This window comes from Acinonyx jubatus, chromosome B2, assembly GCF_027475565.1.
Source record: "Acinonyx jubatus isolate Ajub_Pintada_27869175 chromosome B2, VMU_Ajub_asm_v1.0, whole genome shotgun sequence".
Classification (NCBI taxonomy): domain Eukaryota; kingdom Metazoa; phylum Chordata; class Mammalia; order Carnivora; family Felidae; genus Acinonyx; species Acinonyx jubatus.
This window is the reverse complement of record NC_069385.1, coordinates 141,003,303-141,030,256: the sequence shown is the minus strand read 5'-3', so window position 1 is coordinate 141,030,256 and position 26,954 is coordinate 141,003,303. Positions and strand designations below refer to the sequence as shown.

The 26,954-nt window shown below is 40.6% G+C and overlaps 1 protein-coding gene across 6 annotated transcripts in view; it reads right to left on the bottom strand.

Moving 5' to 3' along the window:
• Window positions 1-26,954, bottom strand: part of CDKAL1 (CDK5 regulatory subunit associated protein 1 like 1) — a 704,834-nt gene that overhangs the window by 526,283 nt on the left and 151,597 nt on the right. For all 6 annotated transcript variants that reach the window (XM_027040405.2, XM_053223204.1, XM_015085900.3 and 3 more), the window contains one exon: window positions 1,844-1,940. In XM_027040405.2, coding sequence (XP_026896206.1) covers window positions 1,844-1,940 — 97 coding nt within the window. The remainder of the gene's footprint in view (window positions 1-1,843; window positions 1,941-26,954) is intronic.

Sequence of the window (26,954 nt, the reverse complement as noted above, 5' to 3'; positions counted from 1 at the left end):
TGGTAATTAAACGCGATTAGGAAACAGAACGCAAAAGATACTGGACTAAACGGGGAAGGGGGAGATGTTAAGTCGCCAAAGCCACGAGACGGTATCACCCCTGAGATAATCTTCCCCATTGCTGGCACCGGGCATCCTCCCTTAGAATCCCCCCTACCTCCTAACATATTCTGAGCCCATCACTGCACACAGCGGAGTTCAGGAAAATGGTACCAAACTGTACACAGAGAAGAGGCTTTGTCATACTAAAGAAATTATGCTATTCCGATAACTGAATTCCTTGAGGTGAAATCTAAGAGGAATCCTATGTTTTTGCCACGTTCCATCTCTGAATCCGAATTCTAACGAGTTTCCTATTTCCCTAACACAGCAGGACTATGTTTATGGAGAAAGTTAGTCTGACCTGAAAACATAACTTGGGAGTCCATATTCATTTCATCCCTTAAACCAGGAGAAATCATAAAGTAAACAGACAAATGGTGAAAACAAACTAAACTTCTCAAACATTCAGGTTCTGTTTAACACGAGAATGTTTGCTCACAGACTATTAAATTTGCTAGTGGAGCAAGGACTCGACAGCAGAAAACAAGTTCATTACACTGAGAACACACTATAACAAGTTGTCGATAACGGGGCACCTGGCTGGCTCAGCTGGCGGAGTGTGCGGCTCTTAATCTCGGGGTTATAAGCTCGAGCCCCACATTGGTATGGAGATTACTTAAAAAAATAAAATCTTAAAAGAAAACAAAACTTGTCAGTAGTATATAAAATAAATAAAAATCCAATAAACCTCATTCCAGGTGCCAATTATTCATGTGATTTTTTTATGCGCATACTGAATTTTTATATTTCTTTAAAAAATCAACAAAGCCTACTTTAAAAGAAGATTGCTGAGCAGGTTGAGTACAGCCCTTGGAGGGTGGTGAGGAGGACGAAGTACCACCATGTGGTCACAAATACCGACTGAAGGCCAGCTACCTTTGGGCCTTTTGTGAACAGTGATGGCCACAAAGAATGAGAGAGGGAACAGACAGGAAGTGTCCTGACTTCACAATGCTAAGTGCCCCACAGGGAAGAAGGCATGCCAATGACCAAAATATAGTAGGAAGATTCTTTCCTTCAGCCGGTCACCAAGCACTTATTGAGTGCCTACTGTATGTCAGGCATCATGGGAAAGGCTGGAGTAACATGGTTAGAGTTTTAAAAAAGACTGAAAAGCTCTCCTGTAAAGTTAATGATTTAAGTAGAAAGGTGGCCTTAATCAAAAAATTCTCAGAGTCAAGGTAAAATCACAACTCTGTGGAATGCTGTGATGAGAGAGCAGATGACAGGTAACCGTACAGTGAGCTGCGACCCAGGAACTGAGGCACAGGATTGCGGAAGGCCACGCAGGGGTCAGAGGAGGCTGAACGGAACGAATCATGTTGCAGTCATGATGTGAGAGGGACCAGAAGTGGGGCGTTCCAGAAAAAGGCATCCGTGTGCTGGAGGGATGACATGGGTCCGTGGGATGGGAAAAGTACAATGATACGTACACCATGGCAAAACGCAGCACGGGACAGGCAGACAAAGGCCAGGGGTTAGTAATGGACCTAAATCCCATACTATGGCTTCGTAATGTTTGGTGTTTTCAACAAGAAAATCTGGAACATTCTTTTGTGCTTAGGTGAAAAAGTTACACAGACATGACAAAATTTCAGCGGCAACAGGGGAAGTGTGTTGACAGGTAGTCGGATGCATAACAGAGCTTGTCAATAACACAGAAAGAGCAAATCAAATGTGGGCCTATCACGTGTTTCAACAACCTAGGATTTTCTGTCCTCCCCGTCAGGTACAAGCTTACCCCGATGATACTCAGTCCTTTAAGGTAGTCCTGCCGAGGCTGGGCTTGAGGAACACATCCAGCTAGCACAATTTTCTTGTTCTCCTCTTGAGCTTTTCTAGAAAGATGAAGAGAAAAACAGTGTCGTTCTTTTGCTCACAAGTAGACCCTTGGAAACTGATGTAAGTGCATATAAGTTCTCCAAATCATAAGAAGCCATTCTACCAAGAAGCTGGATTTTCTTACAACTGCTGCAAGAAAACACTGTAAGACTTCTGAACTGTGCATCCATTGATCACACCATTAAAGGACACAACAGCACTCCAACCTGATAATGTCTTTCGTTACCGTCCCAATACAAAACCAAAAAATGTACTTCCACAGAATTCTCAAGGATATAAAGCACTCTTACAAACCACACTTTCTAGGGGCCCCTGGGCGGCGTGGTCAGTTGAGTTTCTGACTCTTTTTCTTTTTTCTTTTTTTTTTTTTTAATTTTTTTTTCAACGTTTATTTATTTTTGGGACAGAGAGAGACAGAGCATGAACGGGGGAGGGGCAGAGAGAGAGGGAGACACAGAATCGGAAACAGGCTCCAGGCTCTGAGCCATCAGCCCAGAGCCTGACGCGGGGCTCGAACTCACGGACCGCGAGATCGTGACCTGGCTGAAGTCGGACGCTTAACCGACTGCGCCACCCAGGCGCCCCGAGTTTCTGACTCTTAATCTCGGTTCAGGTCATGATCTCACGGTCCGGGAGTCTGAACCTCTCACATTGGGCTCTGGGCTGCTTGGGATTCTGTCTCTCCTCTCTGCCCCTCCCCCGTTTGTTCTCCCTCCCTCCCTCTCTCTAAAAATTAACAAACTTAAAAAAACACACTTTCTAGATAGACAAGTTAGCCATTCAAATAAGTTATTTTAATTACTAATGAAAATGTACCTAAAACTCATTCTATAACTTCTCAGTCTTTCGATCAGTATAAAAATAAAATATACGTTTAAAAAAATCAAACAAAGTCAAAGAAATAGAAGGTATAATACCCTTTCTATCCTGGGAATTCATATATCTCCCAGTTTTGTTCCCTGGAGACTTATGCATCAGCTTAAGTGCTTATGCTAACTTATGCTAACAACATATGTACATATACATGTGGATGGACAGATAGACATCTTTGAGTATTAGAGAAAGTGTTCCATGATTATGGAAACATAAATGTGAAATCTATGCTAATTATTTCCCTAGAATAAATTCCAGAGAGTAGAAATGCCGATTCAAAGGCATACATTTCCAGTTATGAAGCATTTCTTTACTTAGAAGAAGGTTGGGATATATTTTATGCATCTGTGTTACTCATTTATCTCACATGCGTGTATACAGCAAACACTGACTATGTGCTAGAAAACAGTGGAAAACAGTGGTGAACCCAGCAGAGCGGATATCTTTTCCTAGAAACTATGCATGTCCTTTGCCCAATTAAAATTACATTTTCAAGTCTTTAATTCTTTTTCAAGTGTGTGGGTTTTGGAATATAGAGATGCTTTGTTCCTTTTTTTTTTTTTTTTTTTTTTTTTTTTTTTTTTTTTTTTTGCCACATGCTTGGGTACTACGCTTTATACACCAAACTGTCTTCCTGGCCGCCCCCTGGCAATCTCTGTTTCTAAAACCATTTGAGGAAGTTAAGGGTATCAGCAGCCCAGTTTCAGGAACATACCACTGTGAAGTGAAAAGTCTCTACACCTGGCACATTGTTTTGTTTCTCTCAACTTTTTCCAGAGAACAAACTCAGAACAGGAGGCCCCCCCAAAAACCCTGGGATTAACAGAACCAGCTATCTGGAATTGACAGCCGCATCAAAACCTTCCGGGAGGAATGCAGGGAATGACTGAATGAACGGATAAGCAGAGTGTAAAAGACTATTCTAACATCATCTGTAAGGGTTTCACTTCAATAACTTATTAGAGTGCTTTGGTGTAATTTTTCCTCTTGGAATCCTGGGGGTGGGGCTGGGGGGAACGTGTTAACGGAATCAAAAAAATCTGAGTTTGGTAGATTGCTTACCACATCCAAGAGAATTCCTGCCTGGCTCTGCCTGCTGCTTCTACTTGTGTTTATCAGCACCATACACATCACCGCACACAAACAGTTTTCTTGCGGTAAATGTGAAATACCTTATCAGACGAAAAAAATCTTTCCATTTACATTAACAATCTACATGAGGAAGTGACATCTGGTTTCCTCAAGAATTCCCTCTAACACCCAGAATCACTGCAAACATCCAAGGGAGTCTGTGAGGTCACCAATAATTACATTCAAATTAGTAGGCCTGCCTCCTATAATGTGACTCAATTACTTAATTATTAAGCACGCCTAAGACATGACGTTGAGAGTTTGAGGGAACACACGCACTTTGCACTCAACAAGCTTCTGGTTTATAACGGATGAGACGTAAAAGGACATCAACAACACAGCATCAAATAAAATGCCACTAGTGAGGAAAGAGGCACAGGCTATACATACGTGTATCAGGGAGGGAAAAGGAATATGCAGACAGAAACAGACAGTAAACACTTCCAAACAAACTTGAGGGGGGTTTTAGGGCGGACGGTAGGAGAAGGTGGAAAATGGAGACAGAGAGCCCAAGGCGGTTGTTCCCGCATGAACGAAGACAAGACCGTCAGAGGAAAGTGTTACACTACAGAATTCCTGTATGAGGGAAACTGGCAAAGCTTATATTATGGAAGGAACCTTAAGAGAGAGGCTGGGGAGTTTCTAGTGAAGTTAGTGGGAATGGGGAAGTGTTCTGGTGGCAGAGCGGACAAAGAGTGGCACCAAATCTTAGGAACATCACGCTGATGGCAAGACACAAAATGAAACATAAGGGGAGAAGGAGCCAAGAGGTGGGGAAATTTATTTAATACTCTAGGCTAAAGGATGTGAGGACCTGAATGCAGGTGAAAGATCTGAAAAAAGAAAGATTAAAGGAAAGGAGATGGGTTTTCCTCTTAAATATATTTGGGGAAAACCCAAGGAGGAATACAAAGTGATGCCAAGGTTTTGAGTCTAAGAGGGATCAGCATACATCTTATATAAAGAGCTAGAGAGTAAATACCCTAGCCTTTGCTACTCACAGGTCTCTGTTGGAAGAGTCTCAACTCTGCCACCTTAATGTAAAAGCAATCATATATAACATTACGTGTGTGTGTGTGTGTGTGTGTGTGTGTGTGTGTGTGTGTGTCTGTTCCAATAAAGCTCCATTTACAAAAACAGGAAGCAGGTCAGATTTGGCCCAAAGAAGCAGCTGGCTGAGGACTGGAACAGAAAGCAACAAATTCACACAGGACACACTTAATCGGAGGTTCCACGAATGCCTATCAGGTTTCCAGACATTCAAGTCAGCCAGCTGGGAATGAAGCTAATGTGACGGTTGGTAACCCTGGATAGAATAGTCCCGAAAGGTGTGGAGACAATCTGGTTGAGTACAAAACTTTAAGGCTCTTTAGAGCTATAGAAACATTTCCACAGGATAAAAATACTAGTGTGGAAAACAAAAAGGAGGTAACATCACCACCAACACCTATACTTTAACAACAATAATCATCAGTATCAGCACTTACACGGCATTCCCACAGCACCTCATCGGGTTAACCATTATGCAGTTAGCTCCATAACATTTGAAAACCGTACAGCCAATATGTACAACAATCCAGGGAAAATGTTCCAGTGACATTATGAACACTAAACCAGGTCATAAAACAGTCCAAGGCTGATTTTCAGGGAGTAAGCACAACACCAGAAAATTAAGAGGAAAAGTTCAAAACAGAGATGCTTGAACAAGTGATTTATTTAGAATATTATTTCATGCTTTTATTGAATTTGGACTTAAAATGCTAGGGTAGACCAGAATTAGAATCAAAGCAAAAATCACAGCCCCGTTATGGAATGTTAATGCCTCATTTTATATGTGACCAAATAAAGCAGCAAAGGCTTGAACACAATTTCTCGGAGTCCTCTTGTTCTAAACATTCCCTTCTTACATCCTGTTCTTTTTGTTTAGTGAGCTTTGTTCCGGTTAATAAAAGCCAATAAAACAATTTCTTTAGAAAGTACTCAGCACAGACACATTTTTAAAACCTTTTATCCTTCAAAATATGAACGTTGGTAACAATAATACCTTAAGAAAGTTTAAGGTAGCATGAATTTCCATGTTTTCATTTTAGATAGCCTTGAAATGTTAATTAAAATAAAAATTACATGTAAAGCTAATTCACTATAATCATCCTTATTTTCCTGAAACACACTTCTAAAATTAGAGACATATCCTTGACTACAGCACTAGAGTGATGCAGAAAACATAAAGAAACCTTTCCCTCTTTTCTGTCAACTACTAAATACAAGAGATAATTTGTTCAGAACCTTAAAATTCACAGAAATCGTAAAAAATAAAGATCACATAGTATCATTTGCTTTATTTCGCAAATGAGAAAACTGAGAGTCAAGAAGATGCAGTAACTGAAGCCCAATGTTCACACGTTCAGTTGGTGCTGGAGCTCAGATGGGCACCCAAGATCCCCTGTTCCTTGCACACCAGATCTCAGAATAGAAATCCAACTTGGGTTTCGATCATGTAATAAAAATTAGAGCAAACATTTCTTGATTAAAACCACACAGAAATTTATGGGGATTATAATGTATCGAATGTCCTCAAAGTAGAAACAGTATTCGACAGTTCCTGTTTTTCTGTTTTTTGTGAACGATCTCATAGCAGAGTAATATACTCAAGAAATAAAATCAAGAAAAACACAGTTCTGCACAAGAAGCAGGCAGGGAGGAAATGCTGCTTCTCTCTCCGTGTTCTTTTTTCCTACTACGCCCATCTCCCCTTCGATGTGATGCTCCATCGATATAATACTCCTAATAATGACTCGGTCTTCAACCAAAGTTCTCTTTCATGAAAAAGTATTTCTTAGATATATATCTGATCTTTTACATTTCTTTTTTTTTTCACTTTTTTTAAGTGTTTATTTATTTTTGACAGAAGAGACAGGGAGGGATGGAAACACAGAATCTGCAGCACAGAGCCCGACATAGGGCTCGAACCCGTGAGATCATGACCTGAGCCAAATCGGATGCTTAACCGACTGAGCTACCCAGGTGCCCCATGATCTTTCACCTTTCTAAATGCACATGGATATACTCATAAAAATTTCCACATAACAGCACTAAAAAGAGAGTCAAATCAATCTGTTTCTGTACAAAGCAAGCACAGTCTTCAGTCTCTGCATGTTGAGTATTCTCTGCAAATATTTAAGGGAACACCTATTTGAAGTATTTATAGTTAGACATGTAGCCATGTGAAACATAAAAATATCTCAGCAAATAAGGATCTGTGTGCATGATACACTTCAACAATCATGATGCCTCTTGTAAATTTTGGAACAAGCAGTCGAGGAAGGAGGAGAGGGGTACTTTGTTCTGGCACACGCTTGACAAAGATCACTCTGAGTGCTGTGCTGAGAGTAAACCATGAGGGGACAGAGGTGGAAGAAGACCGGGCAGACATGTTCCTGGAGGTAGCAGCGGAGGTTGTGAAAAGTGGGTGGAACCTGGGCACTCTTCCGGGTACAGGTAGAGGATTTTGCTGATGGACTGAATGCAAGAGAACAAGATGTATTAAGAATAATTCTACAATTTTTGGAAAAACAACTGGGAGAATGGACTTGCTGTTGACTGACTTACCGTTATCCTGCCCAAGAGTCCTGATGCTGAATTTCTGAATCAGAGAAAAAAACCTGTGGCTTTTAGTGCTTTGGATACAACTTTTAAGCCACTAGCTTTAGAAACCAGATAGTAGGGGTGCTTAATTGTCTTACAAAATTGGGGCTTCAGTTTTCGAGCAATGGAAATGTATGTCATGTCAAGCTGGCTTTCCAGGTGACGTAACTAGGTTTAGTTAAAATAACATTGAATCTCGCGATCATGAGACAAAACCCCAGTTACCCTGGACTTGAATGTCTGCAGGTATCTATCCCCAGTTACATATTTGAATACACATTTGGATGGTTATTTTCCAGATTGATAAACCCCATCAAGTCTGCCTTTTTAATCACTGAACACTTGTCTTTGCCCGTTAATTAGCTCCCACTTATTCACCCAAATTTGCCTTCTTTCACCTCCTGAAGCCTTATCCCCTACACTGGCCTACTTCCCAAACCATGTACGGTCAAAAAAATAGGTAACCATTCCAAAGGAAATGTTTCCAAAATATTTGTATGGCACGCCTGCATTTCCTATTGGTGCAAAATATGGTGACTCCAACTGTACCCGCAGTTGACTGCCTTCAGCACTGCAGACAGAGAATTTCACATCTGTAAGAGACACCCCAAACTTTCTAGCCCTGTGATTTCATTTTATAAAAGAGAAAACAGAGGCTCAGAAAGACGAAATAGCTTGCCCAAGGTAAAGACAGAACTGACAGTCATCCATCACTGCCCTTTGCTTCAACATAATGATGTCGGTAGCCAAGGGTTACCAAGATCTTAAGGCCGTGCGGCCCAGTGATAAATCATCTCGGGAAGCCACACAGATGGATTCTTCTCTTCCTTTTGTGTTCGCTCTTACCTTTCAACACGTCATTTCTAGCTTGTCTACTCAATTCACCCACCGCCACTTCTAACTGTTACACAATGGATCTATGAAACCTCTGGAATAAATGATGACCATCAACAGCCTCACTTGATATATATATGATGTTCACAAATTCGTTAATGAAATGTGTGTGCAGTATATGCTTAGAGGCTCATCAGATATCAAGTGGCCACCAAAACTTTTAATCGAAGAACTCACCAGCATAAAAAAGAGGGCGATAACCCAGATACATAAATATATACAGTCGTATATAAATCATACACATGTAGTACTATACTAACATGTTGTATATATTATAAAAACATACCTTAATACTAGGATTTTTGATGAATTACTTCAAAAGAATATTAGTGTTCTGAGTTCAAACAGGAAGAAGTTAATGCAGGCTCAAATAAAGGTTAAGTAAGCCTCCTAAAATCTGGTACAATGCTACAAGTCACCCAGAACTTTGTTTAGTCATTGAAGAGGGCCAGAATATGCCACCGCAAAATGCAGCACTTTGACAAGAAGATTATTTTGAGCAAAAAGCAATTAAGAAACAGCAGGCTCAGGGGGCACCGGGATGGTGCAGTCAGTTAAGCATATGTCTCTTGATTTGGGCTCAGGTCATGATCTCAGGGTTCAAGCCCCACATCGGGCTCTGTGCTGATGGTGCAGAGCCTCCTTGGGATTCTGTCTCTCCTCCTCTCTGCCTCTCCCGCACTGATGCACACTCTCACTCTCTCTCTCTCTCTCTCTAAAAATATATAAACTTAAAAAAGAAAAAAGGAAAAAGAAATAGCAGGCTCAGGAAAAGAGCCCAATCCCCCAACAATTAGGTTAAATGAAGAACATAAATCTCCATGTGTGAAGGCATCACCCTCTCCAGTATCAGGAAGAGAACACTCCAGAGACAACTCAAACCATCTCATATCTGCATAACCAACCCTACTAAACAACCCTCATTTCCCACGTATTTCTAATCACCTTACCATAAACTCCCTCTCTCCAAGGAACCCCAAACCCTTTCTCCTTCATCTCAGCTCCTCTCTACTCTTACCCCTTTGTTAAGATGGCATACAATCTCCAAATTGCAACCCCCTCCTTAGGTCACGTGTCCTCATGAACTACCCCTGCATACCTCAATTTGGTTTTTTCCCCCTGTTAATCCATCTTTTATCAGATTGATTCCCAAGCCCCAGTGGATGAACCTAAGAAAGTACACACAAAGGTTGTTTCTTTTTTCCTCCCCTACATTACGAAGTTTAAGGTTCAATGATATTTGTACCTTGTAACTTTGAGATCCAAGAAAAAGTAAGAGGAGTGAAGCTCAGAAAATCTGACCACTATATACATGATACTTCACCACCTTTAAAACTGCATTTAAGACTTACACAGCAGTTACCATTCAAATCAATCATTTCCTTCTTGTTAAGCTTTTAAATTAAAGTAAGTAAGACACTCCTTCCTTAAAAGGACCAACACAAAAAGTAACCTAAAGTTATGACAGATGTATTCCTATTATGGAGAATTCATTTCATAAAATGAAAAGCAAACCTGTTGTTAGTTCACCTCCCCTAAGATCACTATCCTGACACTCTTCATAGCAAACACTTTAGATAGTAATACCCTTGGACAGAGGAAAAAAACAAAAGAAAGAAGAAAATGGAAAAAGAAAGAAAGCAATCTCAAGAGTCTATCAGTATATCAGAAGACCTTTAAAAACTGACAGTGAAAAGAGATCAGCTGTTACATTTATTCAATTCACTGTCCAATTTGCACATCTCATTGTACTTTAATTATCACATTTACCAAGAAAAACAAAAATTAAATTACAACAGAAATCTAGGTTTTATTTTGAGGAACGAATAGGGAAGTATACAGTTCTGATTCCAACTAAAAATTGAACTAAAGGAGTCAAAGTTCAGAAGGAAAATGCACACATGGGCTTATTTCTAGTCCATCCTGAATACAATTTGAGCTGGGGTACCATTAGATCCCAACCTGGCTTCTGGGGGAGATCCACTGGATTTTGGAATTGGCTACACAGTCTGAATGAAAAAATATCAGAAACTTATAAAAAGTTCCTTAACAAGATTTCCAAACCTTTCGTGCCTTTTTCAAAGTCACTTATCCAAAGAGGCATTAGTTAATGTAAAAGCTGATCCTCTGGAGGGGGTAACAGAAAAGCACTTTGTTATTTAAAATAAAACAATAAGGGGCGCCTGGGTGGCTCAGTCGGTTCAGTGTCCCACCTGGGGTCAGGTCATGATCTCACAGCTCATGAGTTCGAACCCCGCATGGGGCCCCGTGCTGACAGCTCAGAGCCTGGAGCCTGCTTCAGATTCTGTGTCTCCCTCTCTCTCTGTCCCTAACCCACTAGCATTCTGTCTCTGTCTCTCTCAAAAATAAATAAACGTTAAAAATTTTTTTTTCTTAATTTAAAATAATAAAATAAAAAGTGGCTAACCAAGAGACACTCATGCCCAGGTAAAAGTAAGAGTTGTCTCCTTGACTAATCCATACAGTAATGGAATATGGAATCCCCATCTACAGAACAGAGGCAAGAGAAGAGAAACTTTCTTCAAACCTGCCTTAACTGGGCTTCAGCAAGCTTTAACTCCTGCATAATCAAGAGGTTTCACCGGAGGGACAAGAGGTAGAGAATATTATCAGGGCACCATAAACAACTCATTCTTAACATATTCTAAGTGAACTAGCTAATTCAGAAAAATCACTGTCCTAAATTATGTACTTGTTCCTACAACAAACGATTTGTAACATTCAGCACTGACTTCTAGAACTGTAATTCCTGCAACAGACATGTCTCCCCCTACGAAACTATGAGCTCCTCAAGGGCAATGCCTAGATGTGATTCACTTTACACACCTTCGAATACATTTTCAAAAAACTTCTTGGGGGGGGAAGGCGCCTGGCTGGCTGGCTCAGTCGCTCTGGGCAGCTCAGAGCCTGCTTGGGATTCTCTCTCTGCCCCTCCCCTCTGCCCCCTCTCTCCCTCCCTCAAAACTAAATAAATAAACTTAAAAACAAAACCCCTTCTTGCAATTCAGTAAATTCTGAAAGAACACCTAAGACCAGGAAATAATACTAGGATGAGTCATTAACTAAAGTTGTGATTAACAGCCATGTTTATGTCTCTTAAATTTTAATAAAACTACCATTAAACAGGAATCTTTTTCAACGTCAGAAACAGATGATCCAATCAGATGAACTACATGTGATCAGTGCCAACACCACTTATTTCCACGTGAATTTTATAGTAAATCCTAACACGATTTTCACTCTCACAGATCAAATAAACAATTCATAAGAATTACTACCATACTCTTAAGAATTATTTTCTTACTGATTATAAGCAGCACAACTTTCCCCTCAACTCTCTACTTTGTCCCTTCCCTCACTCCTTCGTAAAAAATACAATTCTATTTACATCTTCACACAAGTAATACAGCTATTGCTTATGATCAATCTGACCTCAGATAAGAATGGTATTTATAACAAATGCAACTACTTTATAACTTCACGAGGGAAAAAAAATTCTTTGACAAGAGCACCTAACATAGTTGGGCCCGGACGAATCTTGGAGCGACAGGGCTCACTTCTAGTTCCAGCAAGCAAAACCTCAGCGAAACAGACACGGCCCCCCCATTCTATGTGAAAACACCCGAATACCAACAACTGGTGGGTGGGTGTGGGCGGTGGGGGGTGGGAGAAGGTGCCACCAAGCTTCCACTTCTGCAGTGCCAGCCAAAGGACAAATGTGACCACACTCATGCTGCCATCACGCTAATATCACTCACACCAACATCAACTGAAACGATCGAGTGAAATAACCCAGCAGACGGCACTCGCCATTTAGCAACTTGACGTGAACACATGAAACCATACTGTAATACACAGGAAAATAGGTTTTCTTCATTCCCACCACCGTCTACTGTGAAGACACGAAAGTTCAGCAGTCATACAAAAAGGGACCACGTACTCCCTCCAAGAGGCACGTAAGAGAAGAGAATGTGCTCATGGTGCCTCGGAGGCTGTGTTCAGTGTCACCAGGAGGACCGAAAAGCTGTGTGCGCACAGGAAGACGCTACACAGGACTGCCACAATTAAGACGTTTTTATATAATCAACGAATAGTTACTGAAGGATCTCAATGTAGCAAGTGTGAAATATTCCGGACGCAAAATTATACATGCTAAGGAAGAAGAGAGAAGATTTGGTTTGCTTTAACTACATAATCCCATCAATTGTCCATTTCGCTTTACCTTACAAACAAAACAGGTCGTTCTCAGGAGGCTTTTTTTAATTACAAAGGTTAGAGGCAATGTTTGTGGCTACTTTTGAAGTTCCATTTCCCTCCAGAAATTTTTCTCTGAATTCTACTGAAATCAGTCAATTTCTCCTTTAAGTAACTCCACAGTTTACCAATGCACAGAAGTGAATATATATATATATATATATATATATACACACACACACACACACATATATGCTCCAAAAAAACAGACAAGGTTTTTTAAAATGGGCAAGATTGAACTTTATCATCTAAACAGAAAACCTGGGTGATAAAGCCATCTAAGAAGTGATTATTACAAAAGTCAAGGCAGCGCTTGGTCACTTGTGGACGCAGGGAGAAAGCTGCAGCCGTGGCGGGAAGCATCGAAGGGTTTCCAGTGTGGCTAAGCAACCGGGTGGTAGTTACAGGGATGTCTGACTTAAAATAATTCACTAACCTGTACACTTCTGTGTGGTTTCTAAACTTCTTACCGTATTTTATAATGAAGGAGTTAAACAGAAGACAAATATCTAATACAAAAAAAAAAAAAATACTGTAGCGCTAAATAACCAGAAATTTCCCAGTCCACAAAAAGGGGAAGAAAAGTACAACTGTGGTAGCTGTCTCTAAAGTCTTGTGAACCTTCCTATATATCTCAGAAGCCACATGAAAGTGGTTTTAACCCATGGTGTATAAACAGGATGTCACGGTTAGCTGAAGACTACAGTTAGTCTGCAGACACATCCTCCGGCCATCCCTGTCACAGGTCACTAGAACGACAGGGAAAAAAAAGACCCAGTCATTCAGAATTGCTCGTGAGGGTTCAAAGACAGGCCCCCAAGAGGACTTGCGCATCTGCTGTACGTGGTGGCGGCCGGCCACGCGCGGGCCGGAGCGTCGAAAGCGCGGAGGGCGCCCAGGACCCAGGTCTGTCTGCTGGGCCGCCCTGCACACGCATGCTTGCACCCCTTCTTCCCGAGAACACAAGCGGGGCTTTGAGAGGCAGGCCGCTTCAAGGAGCAAAACCCCAAACTGACGCTCCAGAGACCTCGACTGGCGGCCCGGCTTGTGCCATAACTGACAGGAAGACAAATCTTCCTCTCTGAGCCTTAATTTTCTCACACAGACAGGAAAATGGTAAAACAACACGAACCCTGAGGCCGATTGTGGCACTAAGAGTCTGTGACTATGGCAGGAACTATCTGTCCCCAAAAGTAGTACTTCCCACCAAAATTCCACAAGGGTAATACCAAATGCATCAGTAGAAAAGTTTTCTTTTCCAAATATTTACATTTTTATTAGAAAAAAGTAAAATTTCTTTGAAAACTCCCCCCCAAAAAGCTGCAATCTATGTGCAATTGTTTTTACACCCAGCTGACAGGAGAAGAAACTTCAGCAGATTTGAAAAGTAGCGAATACAAATGTAAGGGAAAAAATCATTTTCCGATTTTAAATTCTAGTTGTTTCATACATCCACTTGTAAAATGGTGATAAAAGGGAAAGTCTGTGGGTTTTGCATGTTAGAATAATAAACTATTAAAAACCAAGCAATACATTCCTTCACCTCCAGTTTATAGGGTTCAAATTTCAACCCCCACACATCAAGATCCTGAATACCCAAGTCACTATACTGAGTCTCTAATGGCGGCAGGGGAGACACACAAGTCTCAATAAGACAAAAGATGGGAGCCTAAGTGGTGGTCCTGTGCAGCTCACTGTCCATGTTTCTAGAAATTATTCTGCTTTAGATTTTTCCAGAGCAACTTCCACAGGCATCATGTGCTGCCTCATGCAACCCTCAAGAAGAATCTAAGTGTTAAGGGAGAGAGCCTCACAGTACAAACCAGGAAAATGAGGTTCAGAGAAGTGAGCTGGAAAACGGAATACAAGAATAAGAGACGAATTGGGGCGCCTGGGTGGCTCAGTCAGTTAAGCGTCCAACTCTTGATTTCAGCTCAGGTCATGATCTCACGGTTCATGAGTTTGGGCCCTGCATCCATCTCCACACTGACAGTGTGGAGCCTGCTTGGGATCCTCTACTGTCTCTCTCAGCTCCTCCCACATGAGCGCGCTCTGTCTCTCTCGCTCTCTCTCTCTCTCAAAATAAATAAATAAACTTAAAGGAAAAGAATAAGAGACGAATTCACATTGGTCTCCACTATTTAAAGCAAAAAGAAACACTTGGTGTGCTCACAGAAATCAGAACGCCTGTGGGAGAGTTCTACCTTCTGAAGGAGAAAGATGACTACTTCACTTTTTTTTTTAATTTTTTAAATGTTTAATTTATTTTTGAGACAGAGAGAGAGAGAGAGCATGAGCAGGGGAAGGGCAGAGAGAGAGTGAGACACAGAATCCGAAGCAGGCTCCAGGCTCCGAGCTGTCAGCACAGAGCCAGACACGGGGCTCAAACCCACGAACCATGAGATCATGACCTGAGCTGAAGTCAGACGCTCAACCGACTGAGCCACCCAGGCACCCCGACTACTTCACTTTAAAACCTGAAGCAAAAAAGTATCTCCACTCAGGTCTTCATGAGAGTGGTAGGCCATTAGATTTTCACAAGCCGGGATACCTCACTCAGTCACGGATGAGTACACAAGTGCTCTCAAGTCCTGGAAGTGAAGAGACGCAACAGGACAGGTGAGTGAGCTCACCTGAGACCATCCTCTCTACTGTGTCGGTGGGAAAATGAGAGAAATTTGGGTTTCAGCTCCTATTTCAGGGCTTCCTCCACAATATCATAACGCTTCCATGCTGCTTAGTAAAAACATTTACTAAGAATTCTTCGCCAAATGAAAATAATCCATTACCATAACTCCAAGTAAATCAGAAACCTTTTAGTAAGTTAAGGTAACAGATGCACGTTACCTTATATATTGACTTTTTTTTTTTTTCAGTAAGCTTCACTATGTCCTGCTTATCTTTTTCCAGGTATTTCTGTTCAACAAGATTTCATTTTACTTAAATAATTTAAACATATCAATTGTTGTCAGTGCCAACACACTTAAGGGGGAGTCATAGTTCCAATTTCTACTTTCTACTTTACAAAAACCTACTTTCTACTTTGCAAAAACAATGTGGCACATTTAATAAACTTGGGAAGACAGAACAAGAACTGTCACGTTTTTAAATTTAAATGCTGTAATTTCCCTAATGACGTGATTATGATGATAATGTTGACTTTACCCAGCATCCTCTTGGTTATGAACCTAATTACTCTGGGAAGTCTTATCTTGGAGTTCAGGAAATCAACGGTCTTTAAAAACGTATTTATAAAGGTTAATTCACATGGGATTTTCGTGAGCAGCGCAGTTGGAACCAACATCTATTTCACTTGAGATGATTATTAGTCCCAGCCAAATGCACTTCCGTCTCCCTGCCCGTGTTCAGGGAGAGCAGTCCAAAGTCAGTTCGGACCAATGATGCACGAAGAAGTCTTGCTCAGGTCTTCAATGAAGAAAAGCCAGTCTTCTTCCAACCAGATACGAACAAGGAAAATAAAGACTCCCCTGCCACTCCTGTCCTCATAATCACAGAAAGCACAAGCTTTAAGGATGAAGCAAAGGTAGCAAAAGGGAGAGTAAAAAGAACCAAGGAAACTGGGTCTCTTATGACAACACCAAGTTAAAGCAACCCACTCTGAAGCCTTCTTGGACTTGTGAGAATAAGCCACTTTTTTATTGCTTATGTGAGTTTCAGCTGAGATTTCTATTACTTCCAACAAAAAGGATCTTAACTGATAAAAGTAGTCAAATCAAGTCTAGGGACTACAAGTGCTAGAAAGGAAAGAGACTATACACCTGCATTATTACAGGAAGAATCACTCCAAAGTAACTTCTCCCTCATTAAATGGTTCAAGTGCCAGCCAAAGTTCAAGACACTTTCTATAAAGCAAAGGGAACTCCATGACTCTTCCTAAATAATATTTGATTTGGTAAACTATCGGAAAGCTATGGCATTTCTATTCTTAATTTTTTTTATTTTAAGAACAGTCTCCCCTCCCCCTCCCCAACAACATGGGGCTTGGCCCCAGGATCACGAGTCACATGCTCTACTGACTGAGCCAGCCAGGTGTCCCTTTCTTTCACCGTTTTGTTTTTATTTTTTTAATCTATTCTTTTTATTAAAACAGTTATTGGGCACCCAGCATCCCTCCAGGCTCTGGGGATATAGCTGTAAACAAAACAGCACGCCTGCCCTTGAAGCTTCTCCTGCCACAGAGAATGAAAAGATAATTAACAAGTAAATAACCACCTTCCTCGTGAATTCAGTTCTACTGTATACAAATCATGAGGCACCCACGCAAGTTCTGTCATGACCAGTATCTGAATACTAGGAACAATTAGGGTAGAGATAAAAAAGACTTTGTGAACTCTTTTACTCAGGTGAAAAAGACAAGGCTTGAGAACAGGAAGAAAAAAAACAGAAAGATCAAGAGAAAGAAATCAGACCAGAGTGGTAGACAGCAATAGGGAAAGATACAAAAGGAACAAGCCTATGAAACCCTCAGGACACACGTGCACACACAAAGGATAAAGAAATGGAGGTCTAAATAGCGTGTTTCAACTCTTTCATATTAGAAACAGGGAGACCAGGACAAATGGGATGTTTAAACCAACCAATTCACATGGTCGAGAACCCAAGATCTTCTGACAGCTCTCTTAAAAACACCTACCGTGGACCAGAAGAAAACACCAAAGTTCCCAGCCCTGCATCACAGAGTCCCTCTAAACCACAACTGACTTCCAAAACCCCCCAACACTGCAACCCACATTTCAGGGTTCAGTTAAATCCAATCCATCTCACGAGATGGGCAGATGGGCAACAAACACCTTTTTTATTACCTCACCTAAAAAAGGAGAGAGATTCCTATGTCTTATATGTAATGCATTAGGGCTCGTGAAGAGAGAGAACATTGCTGAAAGTGTCCAAAGTGATAAACACAAGAGTAAAGCTGAGCATGCAAAAGCATCCGAAATCTCCATCTTTCCATACTATGAAAATCTCTACATACTATCAGGCAACTAAATGGATTGACTGCCCTATTTTCTCAGAAGAAATTTAAGGAATTGCTAGGTAGCCAATGAATCATTTCACAACCTCAAGTAATAAGAAAAAGTAAATAAGTTACTGGGACAAGTCATAATAAGCACTTGACCAAATGGCTCCCTCTACTAGTATGCAGTTTAAATTATTTTAGATACAACAGGCAACTACAATTTTTAAGTGCTTGCCCATCCTTTTAAGATGCTATGTATTACAGTGATTTAAGAGTTCACATCATAGGTCAACAGACAATATCACACTATAGGGAAGCCTGAGACTGAACCCGAATATCAGGAAACCAGAGAAGAGTCTTATGCAAAAGCTGTTTTAAAATGTACATTTTTAAAGATACTTGGCAGAAGTTTTAATTTCTTAAAATGTAAACATTTATTCAATTTGAAAATATTGATTTGAGTACCTTCTCTGTCTCAAGGACCATATCAGCCACAATTAATGCAATTTAAATATAAGAATTATCCTTAAATACATATGGAATATTTGGTTATTCCTGATCACAAAGGACAGTAAAAAATGACCAAGCCTTATAAACAGAGTGACCATATGTCCTTGTCTTCACCTTTTGTCCCAGCATAAATATTAGTGGCTGTCACTCTCAAAAGTGTCCCAAGGTTAGTCACTGAATTACAGGGTAACTCCACCACAGTGGGTAAGCAGACAGGTGCTATATGGTAGCTAGTTACCATAATGCCAAATAGTACTGGATTTTTTTTTTTTATGTTGTAGATAAGAATAGGCTACCCCTAGATAAAATGTAAAGACTCTGATGTTATATCAACATGTTAAAAGCATTCTGTGATTGCTGAATAATAGCTTTAAAAGGGATTTGTTTTCTTAATTCAAAAACCCAGCAGTCAAATATCTCATCGTCCTGTGCTACCAGATTAATGGCTTGCAACTAACCCAGGCAGATCTCAACAGCCACGTGACCCACCGAAGACCCAAAACACTGGGGCCACCGGCCAGACTGCCCCAAGAACAAAGGCCCAGCAGGTGGCCATCCACGGCTCCAAATTAAATCATGCTGCACAGAACATTATCTCCATCATTGTATAATGTTGTTTTTGTGTAATGTTACTCCTCACATCCAATTTTCAAAATTAAGACAAAATTGTTTTTAATGACAGGCAAGCCACAATAGGAAATAACAATGATCCAAATAACATTGTTCGAGACTCAGTGAAAGAGGCCCTTCCCAAGTCACAGAAGCTATCACCATACCCTCCCCATCCTCACCCCAATATTTGTACAATGAAGCAGTGCTAGAACTGGAACAGATCCCCAGGCCTAGTTAAACACCAGGTGGTATATACCAGGGTAAATTGTTGTGTGTTTTTTTTAAGTAACAGATGGCTCAAACTTTTCATCTTTATGACATGCAGCACAGGACTTAATGCAAGTGAAACTGTCTTCCAAGTACTTTACACAAGTAACACAATTACTCATGTGACTCATCACTTCACATCACAGAGAGAACAGCAGGTAAGACAGACGCTGTACTCCTGGATTATTTATTACTTGTATAACACAGGTCAATAATATACACAAACAGACAGACACATATATATTTATACTTAGTTATTTGAGGGTATTCCATTCCCTCTGTTGTAAAATGAGGGGGCTGAATAGTTTGGTCTGAGTAAATAAAGGTAAAATGTTACGAATCTGAAATAAAGCCAGGAGTAAGGAGAAAAGTGTGCCTAGTTGCACTAAATTTGTCTTGTAGGACACTTTTCATAGAATTTGAAGAGTGAGAAGTAGGCTGAAGCTGGATGGGTCAACCTAAAGGGCATCTGAAAACTACCTCAAATTCACCAGAAAGGGGCTGGGGGAAGCATAACGTAATAAAGCAAAAGAAGTTAGACTGAGTGATTTATTTTTCCTTCCCTTCCCCTCCACCACACAGCATTCCAACCAAGGTTCTGCCCCAACAGCTTTGCCTCCCCACACCAGGCACAGCTAGCTAGTGAGAGGGTGGGCATCCCTTGATAAAGCATCCGAATTAGGCAAAGGGATCTTCACAGGACATGCCATAGGGCTGGAAGCAGAGAGGGCCCACCTATCCCAGACCACTGTGTCCAGCCTTCACCATCACCTACCATCTGAGAAAATGGGGAACAAATGGGTGGTCAGGGACACGGCCCTCCCCATTATCTCATTCTTCTTGTGGCTGGTAATCATGGGCGTGGAGACCCATGGGTAAGACTCGCGGCCCTGGAAAGAGCTGATTACATGTTTGAGGATGTCAGTAAGGGCCTCACCGCCTCACCTGTAAACCCAACTCATAAAGCAACTCCTCTATGAACACAGACTACCTTACCCACCACATGGGTAAACAGCAAACAGAAAAGTCTGTTTAATCCTAAATAGACTCAAGAGGGAGTATGCTGCCGAATCGTGTACACCAAGAGAAAGAAAATCTGTAGCTTTTTACTGGAAATTAGGTCTGCTCAAAACTAGTACCAGAGTCCTGTGAAAATGCATAAAACAGATAGATATTCCTAATACATTCCGGGTTTGCCTGAAAATCAAACTACCATATACATTATTACTCTTCAGGAAAAATGAGTCCTTAATTCCAGCAAGTCTTTGCAAAAGAACTTTTTTAACCCAACCTGTTGACATGTGGGTGCCTGCCTTCCCAGTGGAAATACCTCTCCCAACACTACACATTTGTCTTGTCTTTGTATGGCATTTCAATAATCATTACAACTGCTGAGTTTCAAAAACCTGCACTCTTTCAAATACAGTAATGATGTGAATGATGATGTTCTTTATAAGACATATATTTTGTGAATAAGCCTAATGATCGTATTATGCCAGAAAAAAGTTTCATCTATTGATACCTACCTGCATTAAAGTTAAAAGAATCACCATAAAAATGTGCTCGGTGATATTAAAATAAATTAAAGCACCTTAAATATTGTCATTTGTAAAATGAAAAAAAAAAACAAGTCAATTATTTTTAAATATCTACTTTTGCTAAAGCATATTACACAAGCCCTAAGTTAATTAGTTCACACTTGAGGTCAGCTACCTAGCACGCCTCACAATTATAAATACCATGATCAGTGTTTCTACAATTTCAGGAACTTGACCATTTTGTAAAACACTTCCAGGAAAAAATTAACACTCGGAATAGAGCTGACTTTTAAATTTACAACTATTAATTATCTTCCTACTTCCACTTTCTCCTTAACCCTGGTGCAATGAAAAATTATTGCAGGCTGTGCACATTTTAATTGAATGTGAATTGTTATTCTCGTTTGAGTCAGGCTTTCTGACCCATTTATTCAAGCCTCACACTCTTTGTTACAAATTCACTGGATGGCCACCCTGTAATGGGTATTGGCACTCCATAAATTCAACAATTTACACAGGCCTCAGGGCACTGGACTGGACCGTGTAGAATTCCATTTTGAAAGAGTAAATCACAAAGAGATTCACAGAAGTGAGATTTAATTTGAGGAACAATGAGCAAATTAACTCTATTATTTCCTGACTTCTGGTCTAGGGACATCTTCCACAGACCCTTATTTTCTCCTTTTAAACTGCTGTCATATAGATCTATAAAGGATTTAGCGTGGTCCCGTGGAACTTCACCTCTGATATATATTCAGAGCTAGGCACTGAGTAGAAAACAAAACATCTCCTAGCATCTTCCCTCTGGCTCCTTCAACACCAACCACAATGACTTCTCTTTACTGTTCCTTACACAACCAAGCATACACCTATCCCAGTGCTTGTTCGTTGCTATTGCCTCTGCCTGGAATGTTCTTCTCTCAAATGTGCCCGTTGCTCATTACCTTGTTTCATTCAGGTGCCTGCTGAAACATCACCTTGTGAAAGAACTCTTTCTTGACCACCCCAACCAAAATAACATCCCCAAGACCTTTCTTTCATTTCCTTCATAGCATTTGTTACCCAATTTCTACGGTACCCCTTTTATCCAACTACAACAGAAGCTACATAAAAGACAAAAATTTGCTTTCCTAATGCTTATATCCTCAGGACTTAAAAGAGCACTTGGTACAGCTCAAGAAATACTTGAGTTGATGAATGTTTATCTGTTCCCCGCCTCCACCCCGCCCATGGAAGCTCAGAAGTATCTTTAGGGTTTTTTTCCTGCACAACAGCAATGGGAAGTGCTTATTTAGTGTTTTATTTTACTCAGTGCTGAAATCCTAGTGCCTACAACAGTGTTCATTCTTGACACACTCAATAACCATGGTGAACAAATCCCACAATACAGGCCTGCTATTTTTAAATGTTCTCAAAATTGAAAACAACACTAAAGACGTAAGTTTATTAATGTCTAATGTGAATATTAGATGAACGTTCACAATTCCCCTAATAACTAAAACTTTCAAAGTTTCAATTAACACCATAACAGACCATATGTCCACATCTGCGCATTAAATATACTCCTGAAAATATTACGTGTGAAGCTAATTAAGTAACATCATGCTTTCATACTTACTGCCATTCTACTCTTCCCTCCAAAAAAAGCTGTGGCCCAAACTTAGCCAAATTTTTATTTTACTAATTTTTGCTAATATTATATCACATTTTGACTGATTGTCTTACTTCATGTCTTCCCATCAGCTACTATAATCTTCCCCAGAAACAGCTGCTGTAAATGACATCATAAAATCATAGCCCCACTGAGGTCCTTGGCATAAAATTTTCATTTCATTCAAACAGAACAACTCTATACAAAACATTTGCAAAATCACCACAAAGCCATATTAATTTTGAAAATCAATCACACATCTAATTCCCTTTGTTTTCAACAAAAATAACTTATGCCATATAAAAGGACAGTTTTTCTTCTTTTTTGAACATAACCTTCTACATAAAAATCATCACATTTTTTTCTCCTGTAAAGTGCAAGATAATAAATATTTTAGATTTTGCAAGCCATACGGTATCAGTCACAACTTCTCAATCCTTTTAACACGAAAACAGCCACAGACGGTATATAAACTAATGGTTGCAACTGTGTCTGTCCCATAAAACTTTATTTACAAGAACAGGCAGCAAGCTAGATCTGTCTCCAGTCCACCGTTTCTCAACTCCTAGTCTATGGCACTCCTTCTGTACTAATTTCAATCAACAAAACTCCGACCGACCCGGTGTATGAGCCCACTATGCACCAAGTCGACCTGCAGTGGGGGTGGTTTTCCCCCCATATGTTGTAGAAGTGGATTCGTAAATAAATGAAACTCAACTCTTCCCCAGGTTTCCTCTCTCCTCTTAATCAGACAAAGAAAAACCACAGAGCTAAAACACCAAACAGTACAGGAGTATGAAGAGAAGGAAAAAGAGACCCATTTCTTCTCTCCTTTCTAGAACAGTTTTAATCTCTGGGATCCTTCCACTCCTTCTTGTCCACTTTGTAAAGGGTACCACTGTGCTGCTCTCACTTAAGTCACCCACCATGGCGTTCTACTAGGATCTGCCCTAACTCTCGAGATGCCCAGAACTTTAAAACCGTCTATGTTCCTGGGCACCTGGGTGGCTCAGCCGGTTAAAGGTTTGACTCTTGACTGTGGCTCAGGTCGTGATCTCAGTGTCATGGGATCCAGCCCCACAGCGGGCTCTGTGCTGGCAGCACGGAGCCAGCTTGGGATTCTGTCTCACGCTTGCTCGAAGTAAATAAGCATTTATTTTTTTAAAGTTCCTAGTAGTTCAATTCTTATAACAGTGAAGAGGAAAACAATGCAAGCATGACGGGGAGTAACGGAATGAGCACGGGGCGAACAGAGCACGAGACAAACCAGCCCGTTAGTTGGATCAACGTTCCAGAAATCGCTCATGTTGTCCTTCCTCTTCATGTGTGTCCACTTTTAAGCCCACACCTCTTCTAGTACAAGGGCCGTCAGCTCGCCGTGTGCAGGCAGGTAACAGAAGCGAGCAAACAGCAGGAAGGAAAGGACCAGGGCAATCCAAAGGACGGGAAAGGGGCACCTGGTACTCGCCTCCCCCACCCACAGGAATGCAGGCCCGGGACTGTGCATCGTCAGTGCTTCCAGGAAAGCCAGAAAGACAGATTCCTAAATGAGAAACGGTCAAAATTTTAAAACACTGTACAAGCAAGAAAACTCGTCTATGGGTCACACTGAGCTCACAAATCACCGTCTTTTTATTTCTGCTCTAGCAAAAGCCTGTGCTTTCCAAACTGCCGCTTTCCAGGGGAAAACACAGGGTGTGGAGGCGAAGACTGCTGGCCATGAGCAGGACGCTTTACGGGTCAGCAACAAAGCTGGTGTTTTTAAGGTGCCTGGCTGCCTAACGGAACCCGATGGTGATAAATCTCATTACAGATTTGCTTTACTCTCTATGAAGACCTAAAAAAATACAACTCAGACATAACTCTTTACAAAAGTCAGATATACTCACATGACTAAAAAAAAACTGTTTTAGGGGCGCCTGGGTGGCTCAGTTGGTTGAGAGTCCAACTTCAGCTCAGGTCATGATCTTGTGGTTCGTGGGTTCGAGCCCCACATCAGGCTCTGTGCTGACAGGCTGACAGAGCCCGCTTCAGATCCTGTTCCCCTCTCTCTGCCTCTCCCCCAATTATCCCCCAAATAAATAAATATTTAAAACAAAATTTAATGTTTTAGAAACAGGTAACATAAAAAGTAAAAAAAAAAAAAAAAAAAAAAAAAAAAAGCCAGCAGACCACCCTCCTCACATGTAAGTGCCATGTACCACTGGGTGTTGAGTGATTTATTTCAGTCAAAGTGTAAATCAATTTTAGAATTCATCTATACAAGTTCCATCTGGTCCCGAAGTCATACAAAAGGTAGCTCAATGGCAAGTTTTCTTTCTCAATATTCTGCATCTATGCCTCCCTTTGCAGCTGGTATCTAGTCTGAATCAGTAGAAACGTTTTGTGGCAGAAGGTGGATTTCATACTATAAAACAAATCTGAGCTTGCCATGAAATTTAGGCGCCTTAACTCAGGTCAGACCTGTCACAGGTCAGGCCTGCCAGCTGCTGTGCTGCCCAGGCCTGTAATTACAGTTCTGCACCTGTCAAAATCTTCAAACAATGACTTTCCTTGTCTCTCAGGGTTTACAGACAGTTAAATGTACTGTTTCAAAACTGAACACTCAAGGCATACATGCTCAAAAGGGGGCACTATCTTTTTTTCTTAGCTTTTTTTTTTTAACAGAAGTAAAAGAGAAATGAGGTGGAAAACATAAATCAGGTTTTGATGGTTAATAAATAAAATAAAGCAGTTATTCTCAATCTTCACGAATACGGGAATTACCCATGAGTTGTTAAAACACACACACACACACACACACACACACACACACACACACAATCAACACTTAATCCAAAAAGCCAGACCTCCAAAATCAGAATTTAGAAATGGGAAGGATGAGTATATCTTTAACATGTGATCTGGAAAACGCATTTCTAAAAATACTGAGTACAAATAATACAACAATACACTGAACCATAACCATCATAATAAAAGATTGATCACTAGGACCACTGTTGAATATACAATATGGGGGGTAGGACTATTTCTTAAATAATTCTGTAGAGGAAGGAAATCAAAAGAAGGAAAGGGAAACAATGTTGCAAAAGTGTTTCTTTGGCCTATCCTCACCAACCACTCTACCAGAGGTAAATGGTTCTGACCACAACGGATTCTGCAAAATTCTGCAACCGAGAGAGACTGAGGGCTCTGGCTGGCAGAGAGCTTTTCTCCTAAGTTATGCAACTCTATCCAGAAGGTGCATATTTCTTTAAGAAATCAGCAGCACTGGGTAAACAGGGTGCATCTGGTGAACACATGTCCACGTGCAGGTAAACACATGATTTCAGTAATTACTTCCAACACCATCTGTCAAGCAGGTAGTTCAAAACCTACTCAACAAGAAAGGCAGTTTGAAGTAATTTTTAAGCAAGTACACTTTTCATCTGCCTAATAAAAGTAAAGATCAAAATACAAACCTAGAAACCTGTCTCCTCTCTCCTGAATTTACCCAGGGCAGAGGCAGGCAGGTTCATTCTTGTAACTAAAAAAAGATGATAATCCTACACTGGTTAAGAAATGCATGAATCTGATTAATTATCCTCAAAAGAAGTTTTCTGATGATTAAAAATGGCAGTAATTTATTCATCAGTAATCAATAACCAACAACTCTCTGTAATACATTAAAGTGTATCACCTGTCTGCAAAACAGCCTCACCATTAATTAAGGGATAAACTACTCCAGTGACAAATGCTTTGAAATGTTTCTCAATAACATTAAGTCAGCTTGAAAAACATAAACCCAAAAGCAAAAGAACACAGGGAAGGGAAAAACATAGTAGCAGAGGAAAAGAAGAAAAAAATCCAATTAAGGATTTTTCTCACTTCAAAAACTGGTCGAGAGACTTCTAAAAATTATTGCTTTTCTGCCTTAATGTGTATCTATAAACCACTGGCCTTTTCATTTGTCTGATTTACATCAGTCAAGCATTTATATAAAGTAAATATTACCAGCTCACAAACATCCAAAGTGACACATGACAAGAATACCAAGGGCTGAATTTCCCCAGATAAATTTAATTTTTTCTTTTCGATTTAGTTCCCTCATTTGTCTTTACCACAAAAACTGACCGATTTAAATCCCACCTTCTTCCTCTCCCCATCTCTCCATGCTGAGATGGAAACGTGAGAAATAAAATTGCTTACTATGTACCTCTGATACAGTATAACAAGAATGGTACTTTACCTCGTCCCAGAAACCTATGACTCTACTCTGAATATGAGGAAAACATCCGACAAACCCAAACTGAAGGGCAGTCGACAGAAGAGCTGACCTTCCAACAAAACTGTCCTCCTCCAAACTGTCAAAAACGAGGGTGGTGTGAGAAACCACAGCAGACCAGTGGACACGGGGAACGCGAGAGAATTACGTGCAGTGTAGGACCCGAGACGAAATCCTGCAGAACAAGGACACGAGGGGAAACTAACGAAATCTGAATCAAGTATGGTGTTTGGTTAACAGTAATGAACCAATGTGAACTTCTCACTTGTCACAAAGGTGCTTCACTGACACAACAGGTGCCACCAGGGGAAACTGGGTGAAGCATATGCATGAACTCTGTCTCTGCCACCTCTCTGTAAAGCTCAAATTATT